The following is a 23,916-nucleotide window of genomic DNA, read 5'->3' on the forward strand; positions in this document are numbered from 1 at the left end:
CCGCACGGCTTCGTCACTCCAGGCCCCGCCCCCGCCCCCGCCCCGGCCAATCAGGCGAGGCCCTGCAGGGGGAGGTCACGTGGCACTCGGCGCGTCCTTCCGTCCGGCCGCGCGCGCGGGGCCCTCGCGCGGGAGGTGAGCGGCGCGGGGTCGCGCGCGGCGGGCGCGGCCCTGATTGGCTGCGCGTTCCCGCCTCAGGGCAGGGGGCGGCGGGGCTGCCATGGCCGAGGGGGCTCGGCCGGGCCGGGGCTGCTCCTCGCCCGCCACCGGCTGCGGCCGCGCTGTGACTGCAACGGCGGTGTGACTGCGGCACGGCCCGTTCCGCCTCTCACACGCCCCCCTCTGTTCTCTCCGGCAGCCGCGAAGGGCGAAGGCGCCGGTGCCGCCCGGCCATGCTGGTCAGCGAGAGGCTGAAGCGCCTCTTGAGGCTGGTGCCCGGGGAGCGGCGCTTTGGCTTTTACAGGTTCCTGCCCTTCTTCTTTGTGCTCGGCGGAGCCATGGAATGGTTCATGATCAACGTCCGCATCGGCAAAGAGACCTTCTGTGAGTGCGGGGCCCCATCAGCCCAACCGCAGCGCGGGCTCGGCGGGGCCCGGCCTGGAGCGCTCCGGCCGCTCCTGGGCAGACACCGCTCCTGCTCGGGCAGCATGGGGCACTGCGGGCTCTGCCTCCCCAGCAGAAACACACAAAGATCCTGGGTTTAGGTACTGAATAAAATTGAAAGAGGATATATTTAGATTGGATATTAGGGAAAAAATTCTTTCCTCTCGGGATTGCAAGGCACAGATTGCCCAGAGAAGCTGTGGCTGCCCCACCCCTGGAAGTGTCCAAGGCCAGGTTGGATGGGGCTTGGAGAAAACTGGTCCAGCAGAAAGTGTCCCTGTCCATGGCAGAGGGATAACCTTTAAGGCCCCTCTCAACTCAAACCATTCTGCAATAGTTGAAAAAGACTCCTGAGGTTTGCCAGCATTTAAGCAGAGGTGTGGCATTATGTGAAACGTGATTTCTACAATTTAAAAAATAAGAATGAAAACAGCTCAAGACAACTTGGCTAATGGCATTTAGTTTGTGTAAGTTAAAGCATTTATTTCTAATGTGACATTCCTCCCCTTAATAAACCCTGCTAGAAATTTTTGTGTACTTCACTGAAGGGATCAGCTCAACTGTATGTGGTATTGGGGAGCAGGGAGGCAGGAAAAATGATTGGGAAGACCATGGAGGTGGGAATATTCCTGTGTTTTGTTGATATAAAAAAGACTAAAATACTGAAGTCAGGCTGGAAGCCCTCAGGCATTGACTTCATGCCTATAATTTAATTTCCCTTCAGCTAGTTAGGGCTTTTGTGATTTTAATTACCCTCGTGGGAAAGTAGACAAGAAACAACTGTTTCACATTGGAAACTTAGTTTTCCTAGAAAAACATTTCATTGGGACTGATGGGAAGAACTTTAGCCTATATGGGAGAGAACCTGAGCTATTTTAAGTGGTAATAACGATTTCTGTTGGCTTGAATTTCCAATTGCCTGTCAGTCAGCATCTGCAAGAGAATTTTGGATTGAAAAGTTTATAAAAAGAGATGACAGGATTCATGTATTTAACACCAGCTTGCACTGGGAAAACTAACATCAAACATCTTTTTCTGCAGATGATGTTTACCGTAGGAAACAATCTGAAAGACAGTACGAGGCAAGGATGGAGAAAGGGGAATTTTCAGAAAGCTGAAACTCTTCAAGGGGGAGCTCCTGAGTGCTTTAACTGTACAAGTGCCAAAGCCACAGCACTGCCACGTTGAAAGTGGGGGAAGATGTTGGCTTGCAAGATGAAATGTGATCCACACATGTGTAATAGACTCAGATGGTTCTTCCATATCTGTAATATTTGTATTTAAATGAAGTGAAAATTTCGTTGTATTTGGGCCTCTGCCCCTAATTTAATGCTTGCTTAGTGCTTTTAAATAAAGTAAACTGAGTAAACAGTCTGGCTGTTGCTTTTGTTTGCTTGGTGAAACACTTGGAAAGAAACATTACAGGGTGCATCCATCTCAGCATAATGGAAATAGTAACTTTCAGGAGCTGCTCTGGCAGCTGACTTGTTTTCTTTGCAGTGTGGCACAATTGTAACTGGATAAAGAGAGCACAGATTTGCTGCTCAGTGTTTGCCCAGCCCACAGGGAGCACAGCAATGTGCAGTCTCAGTCCTGGCACCCCTGAGGGGTGGGAATCCTGTCCCCAGGGCAGGAGAACAGGGTGGCTGCTGTGTCCCAGGGGTTTGCTCCTTGCACAGGGACACTGGGAGTGCTGTGGGGTCGGTGACTGGTACAGTGTAATCTTTGGGGATCCTGCTTTGATACAATTGTTTAATTTCTGGGGGTAGGGCTGCAGGCTGAAGGTGCAACAAAGAAGCCAAATCTTAAGATCAGCCTAAAACCAACCCCAAGGGAGTTCATGCACTCACAGGGGTTCCTGTGCTCCTCCTGCCAGCCTTTGTAAGCCTTCATCAACTCAGAGACAGGGGCAGCTCTGTAGAGATCAAGGTGCAGGTTCTCCACTTGCAAAACAAAGGGGAGCCTTCCTGTTGTGCCTTCCAAGGACTCAACCTGGAGGATTAGTGCTTCTTGGGTTTTCAAGGGATAAAAGCTGACAGAATTAAAGATGTGACTGTGTCACTGCATATTTTGACTGAGAAGCAAGTGAATAACTTGAGGAAAGCCTCTATTTATTCCTCTAGAATAAGAACCTTTGACTTTAGCTCCAAGGTAGAGCCCAAAACTCATGAACAAGCTCATTTTGCAGTCACAGACCATCACACTGAAGTCAACCCTGACTGTAGCAGTAAAGAATAAAGCAATAATGAAAAAGCCAGATTTTGAAAACTCCTGAGCTTTAGCTCCATGAGATTTTATTTCTTGAGCTTTTTGAAACTCTCTTGTGCTCTGTTGTCATAAAACAAGTTAAGTTTTTCAATATATGGGGTTTTTTTTCAAGCAAGAGCCCTGTGCCCTAGTTATTTCTCTGGACTCAGGAGCCTGATGTGAAAACTTCCTGAGGCTTCCCTGAAGCACTCAGAGTGTTCCACAGGCAGTGTGAGCCAAGCCCAGTTCTCACTTCAGACCTCTTGTTTTGCAGTGACTGTTTCCCTTGGCAGCTGAGAGCACCAGGCACATCTGGAAGATCTCAGGGATGCCTCCAGCCAGGTGAACAGAGAGCAAGGGAGGCTGCAGTCACTCACAAGATGTCTGGTGTCAGGAGTTCCGTGTCACTGATGCTGCAGGAATAAAATCCTCTGAGTGGGCATTGCACCACTTCAGGCAACACAGAGCTGTTATCACAGAATATGAAGCTTGACATTTAGAAATCTGAGCTGCAGTCTCCAATCCTCAGTGTGTTTGCTAGTGCTGACCCCTTGGCATTTTTAGATTTTGCCAGTCTCTCACTAATGCTGGAAATCAGAATAGCTGCAATTCCCCACTCTAAAATTCCAGCCCATTTCACCACAGCCAAGCAAACTTGGGGATTTAGTATCAGTTTTAAACTACAGCCCATCTTCAACAACCAAAGCCTTCATTTGGTTTTGCAGTTTTATTCCTGCTGACTTCTAACTTTGTGCTCTTTGCCTTCCCCAGTACTTTCTGACTCTCATATCCCTGTCTCCCTCCCTCCCTGCAGCTTCCCCCATCCATCTGCTGTGGCAAAGGGAACAGGGAGGAAGCAAGAGCTCTCCTTTGGCTCAGCACTCAGGCTGCTCCAGGCTGCTGGAGTGAGCCAGGGTCACAGCTTTCACTTCCAGCCCTGCCAGCTCCAGGGCTGAGCACATCCCTTCCTTCTGCAGGGAATTCAGCTGTGTCCACCTGGAGCACAGCTCACCCACCAACAGCATTTCATGTGTTCTGCAATGGCCACAGCTTCTGGGTGAGACTCAGCAAAGTAACCCTGCTGCAAGCTTTCCAAACTGTGCAAGTCAGGGCAAGATTGATACCAAGCATGGAAAAATTCAACTGAGTAAGGCAGCAGCAGTAAAAAGTTACCTGGGAACAAACAGTGATACAAAAAGTCACCTGGGAACAAACACTCAAGGACTGCTGCTCACCACTCCAGCATTCGAGAGGGGACAACTCCACCACCAATCCAGAGTGCTTCTGTGGAAAAAATGGATCTGTTGATCATTCCCCTGCAGCTGTGCACACAAAGATCTGCTGAAAAACCTGTGGTGAGCCAGGGAAGAGCTGAAAGAAGTTATGGTCAAGGAAGGCTGTTTGTGCCATCCTGCATTCCTCCCTGGCGGCAGCAGTTTTGTCTATGCTTTTCAAAAGCAGCAAAAGGAAGTAACAGCCATCTGATGTATTGGGGAATCTTTCCTTGGTGTAAATCTCTTCCTGTCATCAGTGGAGGCATGCTTTCACCTTGGAGTTAATGCACATCAACTGCAGCTGCATTCTGCTCCTGGCTGTCCCCAGCTCCTTCAGAGAAAGAGGAAAAAAATCTTCCTGGCACTGGTGGGATGCATGCTACTCCTGAGGAACTTCCTGGTGCTTTATACCAAAGATGAGGGTCAAATTAGACTCACTGGCAAATGCAGTTGGCAAATTTAATATGAGGTTTCATTCATCATGAATCAAAATTTCACTGAATCAGAGCTCACACAATGTTCAGTACCCAGACATTCTGAAACTTCGATTTTGTGCACCTGTAGCTAAGAGCTCCATACATTTATGGTTGATCTTTAGTATCTCAGACTGAGCAAATAAGATGTGGAGGATGATTAGCATTAGTTTCCTCTAGGCAACTGCAACAGAAGGGTAGAAGTGTTGTGAAGCTGGCAGCCTGTATGAAAGGCAGCATTTATCCCCCAGGCTGAAAACATGGCTGTGTGTTAATTAAGTAATGCTGTGTTCTGACTGTTTAAATAGCTCTGTAAATTGTATGCCAGGCACCTTGAGAGGTTCCTGTCACTTAATTTTTCTTGAAGTTTGTACAGAAAATTTCTATCCTTGGTTCTAATTGAATTGTGTAAAAGATGCTTTTTCCATGTTACTCATCTAATTCCCTCTATTAAACAGCCACATGAAAGACAATCCTGAACCGCATTAGCTTTCATATGAAATTAAAGCTTGCTGTTTATTTTCAAACCAATTAATAAGGGGGCATCTGGGACTGACTGAATCTTACCGCCTCCACTCAGCTGGTTCCCAGTGCTTCAGATATTTTTCAAGGTTCACTGTTCATGCTCGTGATGGCTCAATTTCCAACACAACTGTTCTTATCACCTACAGGAACACCTCAAAATACACAGGTCAATAGAAAAAGGATATTTTATCCACACACAAGCACACACGTACCAAGGACTTGAGAACATCTGGATCAGCTACAGCCAGAATTACTTGAAATAAAATCCTAACAGAAGTCTTAATGGAACACTCAAACCTGGTTAATCCAAAACACTTTGCAAACTATTTTTATTCAAATTAAAAAGACTCAGGTAAACAAAGTGATGGTACATACATGTTATAAACCTGGTTAGCAGCTCAGCCTTCAGCAGTACAAGATCTAATGAAAAGCCAAGCATGGATAAACCAGGTACAAAAACATATGCTGAAAAAAAGTCACCAACATCAACGTTTTGAATTTTTACACAAACAGTAAATTTTCTCATGGAAGGGAAGGACTGAGGAAGAGAACAAATAATTATTAGTTGTCTCCAACTGGTTTATGAAAATACCTGTCCTGGTTTTATCTATTTTCCACTCTCACAGAAGCCAACCATTGCCCACACATCCTTTTATTTTAATATGAAAGTTTTGTTTATGCCAGTACAATGAACGGCAGTGAAAAACAGATGAGGGGCTCAAACACCCACAAAGAGAAAAAGAGACAGACAGACATGTCTTTTTTTTTTTTTTAAACCAGAGTGAGAAAAGTTTCTTTTGCTGGTTTTGAATTCTAGACTGTAGCCATTATATCCTAAATTTCACTGCAATCGACTGAAATGCCTCCAGTATAGAGAGAAACGATTTTGAAATAAATAAGGCTTAAAATAATTGATCAGGGCCAGCCCAGTGGCTTAGTGGTAGTGCTCTGCACTGCCTTGAGGGAGGAGCCAGGTTTTGTTTGCACTTCCAATCTCTTGCTCCTGGGCCAGAAAGAGCAGTGAAAGGAGGGATTCAGCTGCTCGGCAGGAGAGAGCCAGTGCTGCACATCTGCTCATCACTGACCTTCAGATAAATTAAACATCTGAGTTATACAGGCTCCAAAGGGAGTCCCATCCAGTCCTCAAAAGAAAATAAATAAAACAATAATTTAATTAAAATTTATCCCAGGTTCTTTGGTGTAATTTTTGTTAATGCTGAGAAGTAGGAGAATCTGGTGGTGTATTAGTACAATCCATGATAGTTCCAAATAGTCAAAAACTAGGATTTTGCTGCCTGATTCACTTCAACATCCCATCTTTGTGGCTAAAACCTGCAAAACCTATAGTAACATAAACACATTTCATAGGGGTGGTCTAAGACTATTCAATTTCTACTTTATTAAATAAAATTGGAAATTTACAAAGGCAAGTAAAGAAGTTATGTACCATGGGTGTGCTATTTGTAGAGTTCAAAACTGTCATTTCCCTCTATGTTGTTTTGCTCCATTTCCTTCACATCCATTGCACATGTGACCTAAACTAACTTTAAGTGCCTATTTGTAATTACCTGGGGTATTTTGTGCAATGACTGGAAGATTGCAATAGGAGAGGGAGAAGAATTGGCCAGTAAAATTAAATCACAGTTTATACTTGCAAGGTCACTTCCCTCATGAGTATTAATTACATCAGCAAAACAAAGCCCAAGATATCCAGTATTTGAAGGAAAATATTTAATTTAACCTTCTGCCAAATATACTTAAATGAAAATGTTCTGTACCAACAGACTTTAGAACTCATTTCCACATGATGAACATCTCTAGCATAAATGAAGTGTATCAGTAAATAATTTCATTTGGGCTGAGTTGGAGTGCCCACATTCCTGCTGACTTTTCCCAAATTCATAGAGCTTTCCCAGTTACTTAAAGCAATCCAAAAGTATTAATTCTTTTTCCAAAATTAAATAAATGAAAAGATTTACCTTTAAACAAATAACTTTGTAGTCCAAAAGGTTGGTTAGTTGAGGACAGGTAAGTTTTTAGCAGAAGGCAGCCACAGCCTTGAAATTTGGCAAGAAGAGTCAATATCTACTTTACTTAGATTAAAAAAAAAAAAAAAAAGAAAAAACCCCAAAACAACCCCAACCCCAAACCCTTTGAAGGCTGCAATGCAAGTACTCTATTTCTCCAATGTACTGGGTATGCTGACCTTACACATACCCTACAGCAGTATCTTACTTTCAAGTTAATTTAAGCATCAAATTTAACTCCAATTTGCATTGCAAAACTTTCACTAAGGTTAATGAATACACTTAAAGAAAGCATACAAAAATGTCTTACAATGCCCAATTGTGTGAATTTCAAAAAACATCACATTACTTTACTAACAGAACAACTCCACTTTTCTCCCCTAACTTACCTTCCAAGACCTGGGCTGGTTCTGAGTTCTGTGAGCCTCTTGAAGCACAGACAGAAGCTCCCAGGGAAGGGAAGGAGCTTCCCTGTCCCACTGCTGGGTGTTGGGGACATCACAGAACCCCCAGCACGGGCCATGGCAGATGAAACACTTCCCCTCTAAGGGCCTGCCAGCACAGGGGCTGTGTTACTGATTTAGGATCACAATGGCCTCGGCTACACAGTTAAATAACTGGACAGGACTGGACAACATGAGCAGTCAGGACACCCTTGTCCTGTCCACACCAGCACTTCCAGGGCTGCTGTGGCCCACCCAGCTGCCTCAGTGTTGACTTGGAATGCCAATTCTCCTTGGTGCCAAAGCACATCTTACCTTTAGCTTCTTTAAAGAGATCCTCCCTGTTCACACCCGAGCAGTTCTGCCCGAAGTGGCCAGCACACACAAGCACAGGTACACACATTCTCATAGGATGTAAACTATGACTACTTCACATTCCACTGTATCAATCTGTAAAGACTTTGTTTTCCTTTTTTTTTTTTTATATAAAAACAATGGCATCAGATTCTCAGCAATAAAGTATAAGAAAGATGAATCCTTGACTACACTCAACCAATTATGAAATCGCCTTTCAAACAAAGGAAACATATGCAAAAAATCTGTGTATTCAATAAAGTCAACTTAATATAACAAAAAGTGAAATATGCTTATTAAAAGTGTCCTTATATAAAAATGGTCTTGCAATGTACAGTAAAATGCAATACAAATTATTGTTGGTTATCTCTTGCCACCCAGCAAGCAGAGCAGCCATTGTCCTGGGCTGTGCCTACACGTTCTCCAGGTTGTAGGCCTGGCGGATGTTGAGGGTGTCGCGCAGCATCAGGTCCCGCAGGCGCCACAGCGCGTCGGCCATGGTGGTGTGGGCGCCCTTGCTCTTGAGCCAGTGCGAGGGCAGGCGGCTCTCCTGCTCCTTGGACAGGTGCACGTCCCGTCTGCGTGCTGCAAAACCAACAAGGGCTCCATTACCTCACTGTCACACCGTGTCCGCTCCGGCCAGCTACCAACCCAGCCCACGCGGCCTTACACAGACAATGCAAAGACCAGAAGCGCTCTTTTCCATGTGGGGACAAATGTCCTCTGATTACTGACTTGGGAGGAGACACCTCAGGCTCTGGTGACTCCCCAGGTGAGAAAGAGGGCATGACCTGATGGCAGGGGGAGGGGAACATGACTCTTATACCCCGGAGGAGGCCCACAAATGTCACACACATCTTTTATGAACAATCCTTTCCTTGGCATTCTTTCCTCCTGAGAAGCTGAGAGGCCTCAGGAACAAAGTGTAAATAATGATTATCTGCTGCTGTGGAATGCAACAGGTGGATCTGTGATTGGTCTCATAGACTTGTTCCTAATTAATGGCCAATCACAGCCCAGCTAGCTCGGACTTTCTGTCTGAAACACAAGCCTTTGTTATCATTCTTTCTTTTTCTATTCTTAGCTAGCCTTCTGATGAAATCCTTTCTTCTATTCTTGTAGTATAGTTTTAATATAATATATATCATAAAATAATAAATCAGCCTTCTGAAACATGGAGTCAGATCCTTGTCTTTTCCCTCATCCTCGGACCCCTGTGAACATGGTCACACACAAGCAATGGGATATAAGAGGGGATGGGCAGGGGGAAGGACTGACCAGGGAAGAAAGAGACCACCAGGGCTAACACTTAGGGGGGAAAAAAGGGGAAGACCATAAGGTCATAGGAAACAAATCATGTGAACAGTGCAAATTACCGAAACACCCAGTGCAAACAACTAAGTAACTATTTAGTGCAACACAACACCTCATGGCTTATTCTAGAGAAAGGCAAATGTAACTCTACAATGTAAGGTATTCTACTTTTGCTCCTAGTATTTAACCCCATATACCATTGAGCTTAAATCTTAGGTTTATGCAGAGCTGGTGGAATTTGCCCGTGGATAACACATATATTCTCAATCTGTTGATCTATCCTTAGGAATTAATTACATGTGTATGTTTTAATAAGCAAACAGCAGATGCATGTTGCATTTTCTATGAAAGCAAAAATAACGGGTTACGAGGAACCCAAAGCCTTACCTGCAAGGGTCTGGTCCCACTTGCTGATGCTGTTGGACTCAGCACTGAGCCCCTCAATGTATTTCAGGTAGGCTTCAGAATGGAGGAGCCTCTGTGTCTTTGGTGGCGGGGACACGAACATGGGCGTGCTGGGCTGCTGCATGACGGGCTGGCTGGCGGGGCTCTGCCCGGGGTACGGCGGCGGCGCCTGCTGGCCCGGCGGGCCCAGGATCCCGATCTGAAAGGGAAACCAGCCAGGGCTCACACCCAGGGCATTGCAGGCAACACCCCAGCCTCGGGGCAGCCTCCTGCAATGGAGCTTCAACTGAGCTCATGTGCAAAAGCCTGAGGAAATTTCCCTGGAGATGCACGAAGAAAGGAAGTGCAAACCAACCATTCATACTCAACAGACATTGTTCATATTTCTGATTTATGTAAATATACTTTCATTTGTAGCCATGTTATTTTCTGAAAAATCCCTTCCTGAGGATTTTTTCCTCCTGAGAAGCTGAGAGGCCTCAGGAACAAAATGTAAACAATGATTATCTGCTGCTGTGGAATGCAACAGGTGCATCTGTGATTGGTCCCATGTGGTTGTTTCTAATTAATGGCCAATCACAGTCCTGCTGTCCGGACTGTCTCAGTAAGTCACAAGCCTATCTTATAATTCTTTTTCTATTCTTAGCTAGCCTTCTGATGAAATCCTTTCTTCTATTCCTTTTAGTATAGCTTTAATGTAATATATATCATAAAATAATAAATCAAGCCTTCTGAAACATGGAGTCAGATCCTCGTCTCTTCCCTCACCCTAAGACCCCTGTGAAAACCGTCACACTCATTATCATCACCGTATCTCTTCTAACCTTAATTACACCTTTTATCTCCTTTTTGTTTCATTTCTTCTCCAATTTGATCTGAAATACTGTGGTCTATGAAGTGCAAAATTTAACTCTAACACATCTAATCCAAACTGATATGGATCCTTGGATAACTGGGTTATTTCCACAGAATAACTGTCAGGCAAAAATCTCAGGCAGGAAAATTGCCAGTCATACAGAAGAATTCCCACCACTGTGCTTAACCAGCAGCCCAGCAGCACTGAGAACTCTTAGGACAGACATCCTGTGGTCTGGAATAACTCACTGTCATGACATCAACACTTTACCACTTAGCTTCTGGTAGTCACAGAATCACAGAATAGTTTGGGTTGAAAGAGGCCTTAAAGCTCATCTTATTCCAACCCTCTGCCATGTGCAGAGACACCTTCCACTAGACCAGGTCACTCCAAGCCCCACCCAACCTGGCCTTAAATGACTCCAGGGGTGGGGCAGCCACAGCTACTCTGGGCACCCTGTGTCAGTGCCTCCAAATAAATAACTTCCTCCCAGCATCTAAGCTAAACATCTCCTCTTTTAGTTTAAAACTATACCCCTGCCTCTGACCACTATCTGCCCATGCATAGCCACCCTCATTCCTTTTCTTTAAAAATGATGCAAAAATTTGGTCAGTAAAATTTGGAATGTTCCAAACAGTAAACCTGCATTAATCACTGAGAAGAAACATCAGATCATCACAGTTACCCAAACTCAAAAATTGTGAACTGCCAATGAACATTTGCTTCATCAGTTTGTGAAATATGAATATTTTTTACCTATTCATCAAGAGCTGATAAAATGGGCAGTGTCCTCTCTGTGTCACAAAGCATGCAAAACCTAAACTATCAGCATTTTCACACTATGCTGAAATGACTCAGTTTAGTAGCAAACTAAGACAAAACACTGCCTTGTTTATACTGAAGTTACCTCACTGGACCAACCTACTGACTGTAACAATTCCACCATCAAATACAGACATACACTCTGAGATATTAACTGGTTCTAAACACATCAGAATATTTCATTTCTGTTGTCCTTGGGAAAGCCTGTGTGCATCCCTACATGTCTGAACTGGGATGTTGCTCAAGTGACAATTCTGAGCCTTAGAGCCTCATAAACAAAACAAAAATGACTCACCTGCTGTCCAAAAGGACTTGCTCCTGGTGCTGGAGTGCCTACCATAGGGGACACATTTTGGCCTATAACACCTATATTCCAAAATATAAAATAATTAGTCTTACTTCAGAGCAGTGACAAATACCTTTTTGGTCTTCAATAGCAGAATTTATACTTTGATATCACTGCTCACAGTTATTTTAAGTAGACGTACAACATTCAAATACCCCCCTCACCCCTGATAAAAAATTTCACAAGTTTCTGAATGAAAAAAAAACAAAAAGCCAACATGACAACTACCAAACATTGATATGTGGCCTGTTGAATTATTTAAGTTAGAGAAATGCACACTGAATAGGTTTTGCTTTTCAGGTGTTTTTCATGTTACTTAGTGATTGCCTGACTGCATCTTTTCATTTAGAATATATTTGGCTACACAGGATCTTCCTGAAGTCCTTTCCTTTAAGAAAGGAAATGCTGATCTGCTTTAGCAACATTTAACATTTCCTTGTGTTCAGTTTTGTAAAATATTTTCACAGCAGGATAAAATTCAAGCCTTTGCCCAAATTCTGTTACTTCTCACTAATACAAACTACATACAACTTGCAGGTTAAGCTGCAATAGCCTTAAATAAGAACAAGGAATATTTGAAATCAATGTCAAAAAAAAAAGCTGTTTTTCTCAAGCATATTGGGACTCCTCCCTCCTGCATAGAGTGCAGCACAGCTGTATCAGTCTTACATACAAAAATGTACAGATCTAAATGAGAGTCATGCAGTTCCTGACATTTGACATACAGATGCTTGGAAGTTATGTGTGCTGCTGCTTTTCTTTCTGTTTGTGCCACTTCTCATGCTCATTCATTGGAAAAGCTGCAGACTAACTGTGCTCTTCCTGAGGTTTAATTTCCATGAATTAAATGCATGATTTCTATATCAGTGATCAAAGGATGTGCCACTGGGTTTCACTCACTAAAGGGTTTTTCAAGCGCACTTTCCATTTGATCACAGCTCCCATTTTAAATGTATCTGTCAGAAGTTGGGAAAAACATTGGCAACACAAGCCTTGGGATTGGTCCAAAGGGAAGGAAGGGCTCTGGAGGAGGGCACCCTCCCCTTCCCAGCATCAGAGCACAGCTTCACCCTCAGCCTGCTGTGCCCAGCTCAGCACCACTCCACTCCCAGACATTGTTTCTTTGCTAATGCACATCCTGTCAGTTTTCCACACAAACATCCAGCCCACGGCAGCGGGAACAGCCCTTCAGAGGGATGCAGTGTCCTGGATTCACCTCCCACACGTTTGGCTGCTGCTGTGCTGCTCCCTCTAGGTGCCATGGCAGGGAATCCACAGCCCAGCCAAGCTGCAGGGTGGTGCTGAGGGACTTCAGAAACACCAGGCAAGCAAACAAAACCTCCCCAACTCACATCATTTATGTACAGATTCATAAAATTCTTAACAGAGCTTCTGATAAACACACTTGCAAGGGGGTAGGGAGAGGCAAATGAGACCATTTTGTCCACAGCTTGTTTACTGCTGAACAGAGGGATGGCACGTCTTTTTCACAGGCACATGAGTTATCAGAGGTAAAAAATGAATCAGCAGGAAACAGGAAGAGAGGCCAGACAAATGTTTTTCACCTTAATTGGGACATATTAATGGCATTAACATTGGCAAAATATTTGTTTCATTTAAGCCTCACTTTTCATCAAAAGTGTGGCAAAAATACAGTTAATGCAGTAGAAATGCTCTCAAAAATCAATTCAAGATTTTGCCACAGAGAATTCTGAATTCACACGTGTTTCTAGTCACTGTTTCATTAGCAAGCTTTAAGCTGAACATTGTTTTACAGTAACACATCACTGCCCCAGTGGCCAAGGAGTCTCACATGACCAGGCTCACTTCAGTGCAGACTGACATTAACACACTGAAAAAGACTCTGGTAAGGAAAGAGAACAATAAATTTCATTTATAAGCCCACTTCAAATAAGAAAAGGATGAGTGCAGAGACACTGTTCAAATGACATAAGGATATGAACAGGCAGATTTCACCTTTACACACTTCTGATAAACTCAAGTACAATCACCAGGGCTTTTTTGGCTGGAACAAACCTCCTGCTGGAGCAGCACCAGTTTCTCCAGCACCCTCTCCCTGAGGGTTCACTGGCCATGCTGCAGTGTCAGTGCTTTGCACACCCCTCACATTCAGCAGTGCTGCTGCTCACAAACCAAAGGCACAACCAGAACAAGCTGCAGAGAACTCCTGTAAGAATGGGTCAAACCAAGTACATGACAATGAAATAAAGAGGGAATGAGGATGAGGCTCTTACCGGGTGCTGGGATGCCTGGGATGCCTGGCATACCTGGCGGGAGTTGGTGGGGTGGGGGCACCCCTGGGTGAAGTGGCTGCATGCTGCCCATGCTAACAATGCCATCAACTGGGCCCTGCAAAGGTGGCAGCACCGGTGGATAGCCACTTATCATGCCTTGAAGGACACAACAAATTTCAAACATGCATCAATAACATGCAATATGGTCTACACAGTATGCACAGACATGCACTATCCACACACACACATAAAAAAAAGCACCTTTAGTACAGCAAGACAGTACTACAATTAGTATCTTGCAAAAAAAAAAACAACCACCAAAACAAAAACTAAAAGTAAATATGAAACACTATACTTTTGATGAATTAGTATTTAGTGTATTTGTATGCTTCTCACAGGGCAATAAATGTTGAATACTCAGATATGTTAACACAAGGAATAAATTCAGCCACAATTAAATGTTACTAATGCAAGCAGTTTTAATACAGCTTAAAGCTCTGCCGTCGGCATACAGATTGCAAACACAACACTGACTGGCCAGCCCTGCTCTGTGGGCTGCTTCAGAGGCCACACAAATAAACCCCAGACATTTTCCTGTAGTACACATGCAAAACTGATGCACAAAAGTCCTACAACATTCACATACTTGAAACTAATGGCAGTGATGGGTGATTTTTATTAAACCATCTCCAGAAAGAACTAAGGCAGTAACACAAATTTTAAACTTGGGTTTAAAGTGCTGGGCTGCAGTAAGTTACACTCATGGCATTAGACTGAAGTGAAAGGACTTAAAGGAGCACCTGCAGTCCCTCAGAGAAATTCACTGTCCATGTCTGCAAGGTGTCTTTAGAGGAAAATCAGTGACACTGCAAACACTGTATTGTGCTGCTGCTCAAAAATTTTGTTTTCTGCATGTACAGGAAGAAAACTGAGAGCTTTCTCTGGCTTTGGCTCAGATTTTCTGCTGTCCATGTAACTGCACTATGCTTGTTAGGCCCTGGAATGTTTAATTTAAATGGATGCATTGCCAGGTAAGCAAGGAAAGGGGTTGGAAAGACAATGAAAAGATGACAGAGGACAGAAGCAGGTCCAGAGAGATGAGGTTAGTTAGAAATGCAATTTTCTGGGGCATCTACAGTCTGCTCTAAGAAACCACCAAGCCTTTGCCACACTCCCTGTAATTCACAGAAGAAACTTTCAAAACAGAGATTTCTGGAATGAGACTGGTCAAAAACCCTGATTAGTTCTGACTGAGAACAAAGCTGTAACAAGCTCAGGGTCTAAATAGGGAGAGCAGCTACAAAATAAAAGCTAAACCCATCACTTCCTCAGGATGTTATAGAAGCAAGAAACCTCTAATCCCAAAAGCTTTACATGGAGAAAACAACAGGAAAATAAAGAACTAATCTCCCCTGAGACCTCATTTTCCACAGGGCACCAAGACTGATATGTGAAATATGCTGTAAGTACCTATTTCAAATATCTGGAACCTTATCTGTACCTCTTTATTACAGGGAAATCTATATTTCTAATGGAGAAAGGAAAAGAAGAAACACAACAAAAGCCTCCTTGAAGAGCTCTCACACTGTAGCTACTGCCTGGTACCTCCAGTGCACCTGAGCTGCTGACACCTCATCAGAGCAGGTAATGCACTTCTGAAGCTTTCAAACAAACAAACAAACAGAAAACTCTCCAAGGAATCAAACCCATATTTATCAATCATGGAAGCTTAGTTCTACATTTCCAATTAAAATACTCAACAACTGGCTAATAAAGGTGCCATCAAACCTCTATGAGAAATAATTTCTTGTAGCTCATTCCAAGCAAGGGAAACCATTTTCTTACCCCATGTATGAACTGCAAACTTTTATTTTAAACTACCAAACATGGCCAAACTATTTCCAGCTCCCACAACTGTGATTTAGGATGTCTTTGAAATTACTTGTTCTCCTGTTTTTTTATTATAGCAATATAAGATAAGTAAACTTTTGCAATACCTAAATGTAGAAGACAACCAAAGTGCTGCACACTAAGAGAAACAAACTTCAGAAGGCTTCCAGATTTCCTGGCCCCATGGGCCATAAAGAAGTTCTGTGATGGAGAAGCTCTCTGAACTAGCAATCCACGGATGGAGGAGGATGTCAAAGAGGTCCAAACAGAACAAGATACTTCCAAGTAGGACTTGTGAGAACCAAAAGATGAAAGATTGTGTTTTTCTAATGGGCCACAGAAGGAGAACGAGTTTAAAAGGATCTGCTCCATCATCTATTTTAAGGAAGTATTTCCCAAAGCCAAAGTGAAGACTCTTGAGTGTTGACCTGCTCAAATAAGACAACGACCTGAAACAGAGTTTTGATGCCACAGGAAATAAGGTAGCATGTGTAGCTGGCAGAATGCACGTTTTTGGGTAAGTTTTAAGGAAGTGTTAACAGCAAGTACCACCATCCATCAGCACCTGCCTCCAAAAACTGGAAAAGTGACTCAGTGCCAAAAAACCCAAGCACCAAACTAAGAAAACACAACCACAAGAGGATGGTACTTCTATATATTCTAGATTGAACTAAATTATGCACAAAAGAGATCAGCACTGGGAAACTCTTTTTTCCCCCTCCTTTTTCTTAATATATGCACAGATAAGTGTACACACACACACACAAACATACACCAACGGCAAACAGTTCAGAGGGAAATTACCATGAACAGAGTGAAAAAAAGCCAAAAGAAAAACGCAACTCAGTGTAAATAAATGCTTTATAACCTGGAGATCATGAACCAGCTAAGGAATGTGCCTTCAGTTAAACATCAATGCAGCCTATTTACTGAAAGGGGATTTAGAGATTGTGATGAAAAACGCTTCAGGCTGTCAGCTTGAAATAAGGCCACAGCCTGTGAGATGAGAAAGAAAAAGAAAAATGACAAAAGAATAAATGGAATAATTGGAATGTCTTAAGGGAAAGTTAAAAAGACCCCAAACTCAAACCCAGAACCCTCCAAATACTCATTTTTATCTACTCAACACTATTTTGACCTTGACTGAAGCAATTTAATTCTTATTTTAATTAGAAACCGGGGAAGGAAAACAACCTATCAGGTCACACCTAATTAATTTTCTCACCCATGTATGGCTGATTTCCATACAAGAATCTTCAGTGGACTACATTGTCTTCAGATCTGATCCTGAAAATACTTACTCTGAGCATACTCCCTATGAAATCAAGCCGGATTACAACTGGTAAGGAGCTCAACACCCAGCAACAGGGACCTCGTGGAAGAGTTCTCCAAGCTCAGTTCTATTCTGAAAAATAACCTGATAAAACCAGCAATGTCGTCATTTTGTCTTTGTTTCTGCAACGGCTCTAGATCCTGGTCTGCTCTGCTTACCAGTGCCTAGGAGGCAATTCTACAAAGCTTTTGCTTGGATTTAAAATCTGGGTTAGATTCTGTTGGCCTCTCACCTCCCTGATCATTAAGCCCCCAACAATTTCCCTCCTGCTTTAGCCCTGCCACAGATGCTGCATGCACTAGAAGACTATTTAGCTGCTGGCCTCCTGCCACAGCAGGGCTGAAGGTGAACTCTGCAAGGCAGAGTGAATAAACACGACTGCACACCACCAGAACAGGAGCACTGCACGAGGAGGACCCTGCTTCCCTGGACACCAGGCCACTGCTGCACTAGGCACGTTCATCATGAAGAAGGACTGAAGAGTTTGAGCTTTTGCTTCCAACGTGACCCAAGAGAGTGTTTGTTCAGAGTTATGAAGGGGGGTTGATAAAGTGGATGAGGAAAAAATGGTCATAGCTCCTACGTTTTACCTGCAACGGGTGTCAACTGCTGATTGAGCATTCCCATTGGTGTTGGTGGCGGCACCACCCCCATAAGAGCCCCGACAGGAGTGCCTGCCCGGGGGGAGGAATTCTGCTGCTGTGCTGCTCGCTCTCTCTCCTGCTGCTCAGCAACTTTAGCTGCCCGCTCTGTAAAAGTATTTTAGATTTTCAGTTCTGTTTTGTAACCCAGACTTTCAAAATATTATCTGTTCATTAAAAAGGACTAGTCAGACACTGGCATAGTTTAGTCAAATATAAAGTAGAACAGATGAATCTTTTTTATACAGCATATGATTTGATTTCATGTGGCTGCAGCTAAGACTTTTAGAGAACCTTTCATGAAAAATATTCCACAAAGTTTTATCTCTTTCTAAAAAAAAATAATTAAAATAAATAAGAAAATAAATTTTTAAAAAATTAAAATAACAAATTTGATGATAATAACACCAGTGTTACCAACATGAAGCAGCAGTCCAGCACTAGGCTCGGTCCGCACTAGGACATGGGAAAACATTCCCTGTTTTGACACCACTGGCTCAGCCAAACCAGCTGCAGCCAAGGCCAGCAGCTCTTGGGTGGATCCTCTACCAGCTGCTGTGGGAACTGAAGCCCCATGTGTGCCAGGTGTGCCCTAAAGAACGCTGCAAAGAGCAGACAGCAGTGCCAGCTGGTGGCACGGTCATTTCTGGGCTCCCCATGTATTTTACTACTGATGCAGCTGAAGAGTGGTGGCAAAATAGGGGAGCACTTGTAAAGTTTCCCTAGTGCAGATTGGTCCTTAGCTTTTGGAACATAGCAAGCAGCAGTTTGACAAACCAAAAATATTTTTCTCTGCCTCTTTCTGTCATTTCCCCGTTTGGTCCCCTATGAATTACTTGTTTTTCTGAAGATGTCTAACTCACATTGTGCTGCTCACTGGAGGTCATGTGTGTCCTTTGTACGATGAATCTGGTCATTATCTCAATCAAGTCTCTCACTGTGACTGCAAGAACAAAAGATCTACTGCAGGGTAATCTGACCAGAGGACAATTTTATATTAAGGGAAGGGCAAAGGGTCATGGGAAGAAGAAAGAAAAAAAACAAAACCCAAGCAAACAAAAAAGGAGAAATACTGAATGCCCACTCCAGGTGCTTTGGGGGCATGCAAGTTCCTGCTTCGTTTACTCTGAACGTTGTGTCTGACTGGCACAATGAGGAACAAGGAAGAATAAATGGATGCAGAATACATCTCCAGCAATTTTCAACAACAATGAATGCAGGGCCATGAGTTCTCTCTTGCAGTGGGTGAAAGATGGAAACTGCACTAAACCAGCAATCAAGGTCCTCTGTCAAACGAAGGCTAAGAAGAAGTTCATCAAGGAGATTAAGTTATGCATCCTGCCAGTGTTACTCGCCTCCTCTAGGACATTGAACATCTACCACACTTTTGACTCCTCTAGAACCTGTTTGTGCAGCTTCTAGCACTACTTCCATACACTCAAAGACCAGTTTCATTTCCAAAGGCATTTCCTTCCTTCTTCCCACTTCTGCAATTTCAGGCAGTGATGATGACGCAGAGAAACTCCTACATTTATACAGGCAACTCAGATGCAACTGAGCACAAAATACACAAGATATTTAAAGGCAGATCCTGAGGTAAAAAAATGAGAAAATCCTTTCCAGAGCACAGCAAGCACTTTGGGAAAAGACGAAGCAGTTGTTCTGACTCTCACCTACTTTTGGCCAGCTAAAAAACAAAAAATGGTCAGACAAAAGAGGCACAAGAGACACTCTGATGAATGAGAAATTACTACTAAGTGTTCAGCTTTATCAGACTTCAGAGTGCTGAGGTTTGAAGAAGGACCTGACATAGGACAGTACTCAAATTTTACCTAGCCCCTTTCCATGCCCTGACTGCCACAGAAGTCACAAATGGAACAACACTGCCAAAGGGAACTGGAGGAGATATCTGAAAGTTCGGCCTAAAGCATTCACCCTAAAACTCAATAATAAACCCAAATCACATAGGCCAGGACTTGAGATAATTCAGACATTTCCAACACATCTCAAGAGACAGGGAAGAGACCTTCTGCTTTGAACAGAGTTTTTCCTTACAACAGGCTTTTCCTTCAACCCCTTTTACTTTACTTTATTTGGCCACGCAGGCACTTCCAACACAGCCTCTTCTCAACTACTGCTAGAAAACCAACTAATACCCTGAACATAAACCAAACAAAATTTTCAGTGGGTCAAAGTGGATCTAAAATGTAAACTACTTCTCACTAGAAAATGGCAGCACCCTTTTTTTCACTGAGATGTCAAACCATGCCCACTCCCTGCTCCCTGGTTCACACCCACACCAGCGAACACCTGAATTCTGACTCGTCACAGTGGAAGGAGTGGAGTTTCTCTCCTTTCACACATGGTAAGCAAACACACTTTGGACACTATGTTACCCCATCCCAACCCCTCAAAACCAAGTAAAAGTAAGTCTAGTTCAGGGCAGACACCAAGCCAGGGAAACTGCAGCTCAAACCCCAAAAGCTTTGGAAAATTTGAATAGAGAAGGAAGATTCAAATGGAAGCACACAGACAGTCATTAACACGTGGACAAACAGAGCCTTCCTGCAGAAGTGCAGGACTTCAAGCTGCTCTAAGCAAGGAAGCGGTGACATGCCAGCCATCCTCCTGCTGAAGGATGACGCTGTAAGGAGGCATCTGCCAATAAAAAGATCACACATGCACCTAGGAGGGTGTAAAAGGAAACAACTACAGAACAAAGTAAGGCCCCAGCAGTGTCACAAGGAAAGAGCGTTACCATTTCCCTTTCCAGCATCTGCAAAGCAAACCTGCACAGAGCAAAGGGTGCTGTGCTTCCCTCCAGAGCTGCAAAGAGGTGCTACTGAAAATCAGAAAGGACTGAGGTGGCTGAGAGTGGACAGTGACAGCATGCAAGCTTCCAGCCTCAAGATCAAAGCTGCCTTTAAGTTACAAGTGTGCAGAAAACCTATCAAATCTCATTTTCAAAGTTAGAACTGAACTGGGCCATAACTTTCCCAGATGTTGAAATGTTCCTATCCAAAGGAGCATTTTTTAAAAATAAAGTTGCATCAATACAGTGGTTAATAGTGTTGACATGCTATTAACTAGAGAAGTAACTATGGATGTTAAACCCATGTGTTTGGCTTGGGTAAGGGCTGGCTGTTAAAGATCAGCTGTATTTTATTTCAATCAAATAAAAGTTAAAACACAGTGACTACTTATCAGAAGGGAGGGAAGGAATGGAAGGAAAGGAGGGAGGGAAGAAAAGGAGGAAGGCAAAGAAAGGAAAGGAGGGAAGGAACTGAGGAAAAGAAGGGAGGAAAGGGTTGAAAGATAGGTCTAAAGTATCTCATGATTATGAAATATTCCTAGGCCTACTTCAGGATACAAAATCTCTCAATAAAATGAGTTACAACAGTTGATTAATACTGTACTGAACAATAGGTCATATTTACACTACAGTACTGTTAATAATGAACTTTCCCCCACTCCCCTGTAAGCCTTTTTTACCTGCTGCTACAGCTCTCAAGAGCTTCTTCTCCAAAATACCCCTCAGTCCTTCTTTAAGGAAACATTGACAAAATATTTTTCCAACTGACTTCTAGCCCAGGAGCTCCATACCCCTTCACTTCTAATTTGTCCCCATTTTCTGGGAATTTGCTAATTTGGTTATTTGTGGCAAAGACATTTAAATTATCGTTTTATTTTATTAGTTGTGCTCTACATAACTGAAATATGCTCTTTGCTCCTCTTCAGCCATCTCTCAGTAAGAACTTCTCTTTAAGGTACATCCAGAACACAAACATAAATATTTTCTTTTATTAAACCTGTCATCTGAACAACAGAAAGTGTTGAGAAAGAAAATAGGCAGAAAAGAGTTCAGCATCTCAGTTTTTACTTACCTTCATATTCTGCTTTCTTGTTTGCTTCCAAGTTTCTCCACTCAGTTCCTACAAGTCTGCTGAGCTCTCCAAAGGAGTAGTCTGGGTGCTGAGCTTTAATCACAGCTCTCATCTCGCTGCTAAACAAGATGTACCCACTCATGTTGATCTTCCTTTTTGATCCCTCCTTCTTGGTGCTGCCCTTAACAGACTTGGGAGTGGACTGTGAGAAAAAGCAGTTATGACCACAAGTGTACAAAAGAGAAGGCCAGAAGAGAACAAAAGGAACTGTGTCATGGCACAGATTTCCTCCATTGAGCTGTTCAGAGATGTTGCCAACACGAGTTGAGTAAAATATTTTATTTGCCACCTCACATTTTAAAAAAATGCTTCCCCACTTCCTCCTTTGCCTTTACAACCCCTACTCTCCCTCATTCCACCTTCTAAATGTTATTCTGCCTGCCAGATCTTCCTTTTCCTCCAGTGTTCACTTCTCATTACATAAGTAGCTGTTTGTTCCTGAAAAATCAAAGCCCAGTTTTGTTGATCTCCATTTACCCACACCACAGATTCCCAGCATGTTCTTATGTCGGTGAGCAACAAAAATTCTGCTCCTTTGCTTTTCCTACTATGGATGTTCCCAGTGAGAGCTCCTTGATGTTTTCAGCCACCAAAACATGAACCTTCTATACTGAGATACAACAGCTGGAGCTCCTTTTTCAAGACTCTTCCACCTATCTTTGTCACAGACCATAATTCATTCACACTCTGACCAGCATGACCCATAAAGGTATCATCACATCAAAACCCTCTGAAGGCCTTTCTCAGACCCCAAACATTACAAATCTGTCACATCTTGAAAAGTGCCATTGTTTCCAAGTACCTGGTGGAGGCAAAAAAGGAAACAAAAATACATTCAACTGTTTCCTTCCTCTCCTGAAATTCTGACCATGTTACTGACGCCTCCTACTTGCTGCTTTGACCCCACAGTTCAACACTCTCCTCTCAGCTAAAAATAAAGCTTTAGTAACACCGAGATGCTTAAAAACACTTGCTTGTCAATTTAAACAAGATTAACTGAGGCCCATTTAAATGTAATTCCAAACATCACTGTACTAACTTGCAATACATGCTTGAAGTTTTCATTATGAACATGAAGACTGGGGGAAGTGAAGAAAACTCCTCACAGGGTTTGGGATGATACACAGGGCAGATACAATTCCATCCTGACTTCTTGGGCAAGCCACAGAGGCACAGGGAGAGCTCTCAAACCAAAGAGAGGGAAATCTAATTATACTTTTGGCCTTTGATACATCTGCAAATAGAGAGCTACAAGTTTGCCAGCTGTTTTTAACTATATAGTTCTTGCAACAGTTTTGATAACAGTAACCTAATGAAAAAGCCTTCCCATCAGTTTGGAAGGGCAAATAGGACTTGGAGAAATCATAAGAATTCCAAATTTGGTTCCTGCATTCTCTGTTCTTTTCCATCTCCCATCCACACATTTTTAAAAGAAGTCTTCTCCATTGGAGCCAGATAAATGTGCATTTACTTTCAGACTTGTTAAAAGAAGAAACCAACCAGGACCCTCTTTCATGCTTTATCTTAGCCATTGCTGAAGCAAACAATGAAGCTGCACATCTTTTTTTAAGTACTTTGACTTGATTCACAGCAAACTGCAGCAGGAAAGCATCACCCACCTATCTGCCAAGCCCCACAACACCACAGTCACTTGTCATGTCTCCTCTTGGGTGTTACAAGAGCTTCTTTGTTGGCAGAAGAAAAAAAAGTTTAAAAGTTCTGGGGTTTAACAGTTGCTAGATAAAATTCCACTTCTGCTGGAATACTCTTTAAGAATTTTCAAGTTGCTTATAAAATTCAGCATGTTCAACAAGAGCAGTGAGCAACCTTGCAAGGGAAAATGCATTTGGTGGCTGCCCACGTGGCAAAACATCCCACTCAAACCAGGCAAAAGCTTTCAACTTCAGCAACTCTTTCACAACATCCAGAGACATTTCTACCCCAGGGTGACCTCCTTTCAATGTAATGCAGCAGAAATCCACACTGCTGGCCCCAAAAGAGTCTGGAACTCCCTCCTGTTCCCAGCAGATCATTCCCATTGACTCTTAAAGACTGGCATTAAGTTGGATGTGGAAGTGTGGTGACACAGATACAGGGTTTAATCCAGTTGCCAAGAAACTTTTTTGGTTAGTTGAATTTCCAGCTAACACAGTTCCTCACTCTG

At 43.1% G+C, this 23,916-nt stretch overlaps 2 protein-coding genes across 31 annotated transcripts in view; one reads left to right on the top strand and one right to left on the bottom strand.

Moving 5' to 3' along the window:
- Window positions 1-17: 17 nt before the first annotated feature.
- Window positions 18-1,977, top strand: UQCC5 (ubiquinol-cytochrome c reductase complex assembly factor 5). Its single transcript, XM_074550025.1, has 3 exons — window positions 18-135; window positions 359-543; window positions 1,645-1,977. Exons 2-3 carry the CDS (start codon window positions 393-395, stop codon window positions 1,719-1,721), a joined length of 228 nt encoding a protein of 75 aa, XP_074406126.1. The 5' UTR covers window positions 18-135; window positions 359-392; the 3' UTR covers window positions 1,722-1,977.
- A 6,017-nt stretch (window positions 1,978-7,994) lies between these two features.
- The window catches only part of PBRM1 (polybromo 1), a 54,948-nt gene continuing 39,026 nt past the window's right edge, over window positions 7,995-23,916 (bottom strand). For 11 of the 30 annotated variants that reach the window (XM_074549989.1, XM_074549993.1, XM_074549992.1 and 8 more), the window contains 6 exons: window positions 21,693-21,894; window positions 17,758-17,916; window positions 13,945-14,100; window positions 11,639-11,709; window positions 9,648-9,864; window positions 7,995-8,531 (listed from right to left, as the gene is read on the bottom strand). In XM_074549989.1, the coding sequence (XP_074406090.1) occupies window positions 8,359-8,531; window positions 9,648-9,864; window positions 11,639-11,709; window positions 13,945-14,100; window positions 17,758-17,916; window positions 21,693-21,894 (978 nt within the window). In that variant the 3' untranslated portion in view covers window positions 7,995-8,358. Of the gene's footprint in view, window positions 8,532-9,647; window positions 9,865-11,638; window positions 11,710-13,944; window positions 14,101-14,283; window positions 17,252-17,757; window positions 17,917-21,692; window positions 21,895-23,916 lie in introns of those variants that run through there. The other 19 variants (XM_074550011.1, XM_074550006.1, XM_074550004.1 and 16 more) reach the window with 4 other exon arrangements.

This window comes from Zonotrichia albicollis, chromosome 12 (assembly GCF_047830755.1).
Source record: "Zonotrichia albicollis isolate bZonAlb1 chromosome 12, bZonAlb1.hap1, whole genome shotgun sequence".
In the NCBI taxonomy this organism is placed as follows: domain Eukaryota; kingdom Metazoa; phylum Chordata; class Aves; order Passeriformes; family Passerellidae; genus Zonotrichia; species Zonotrichia albicollis.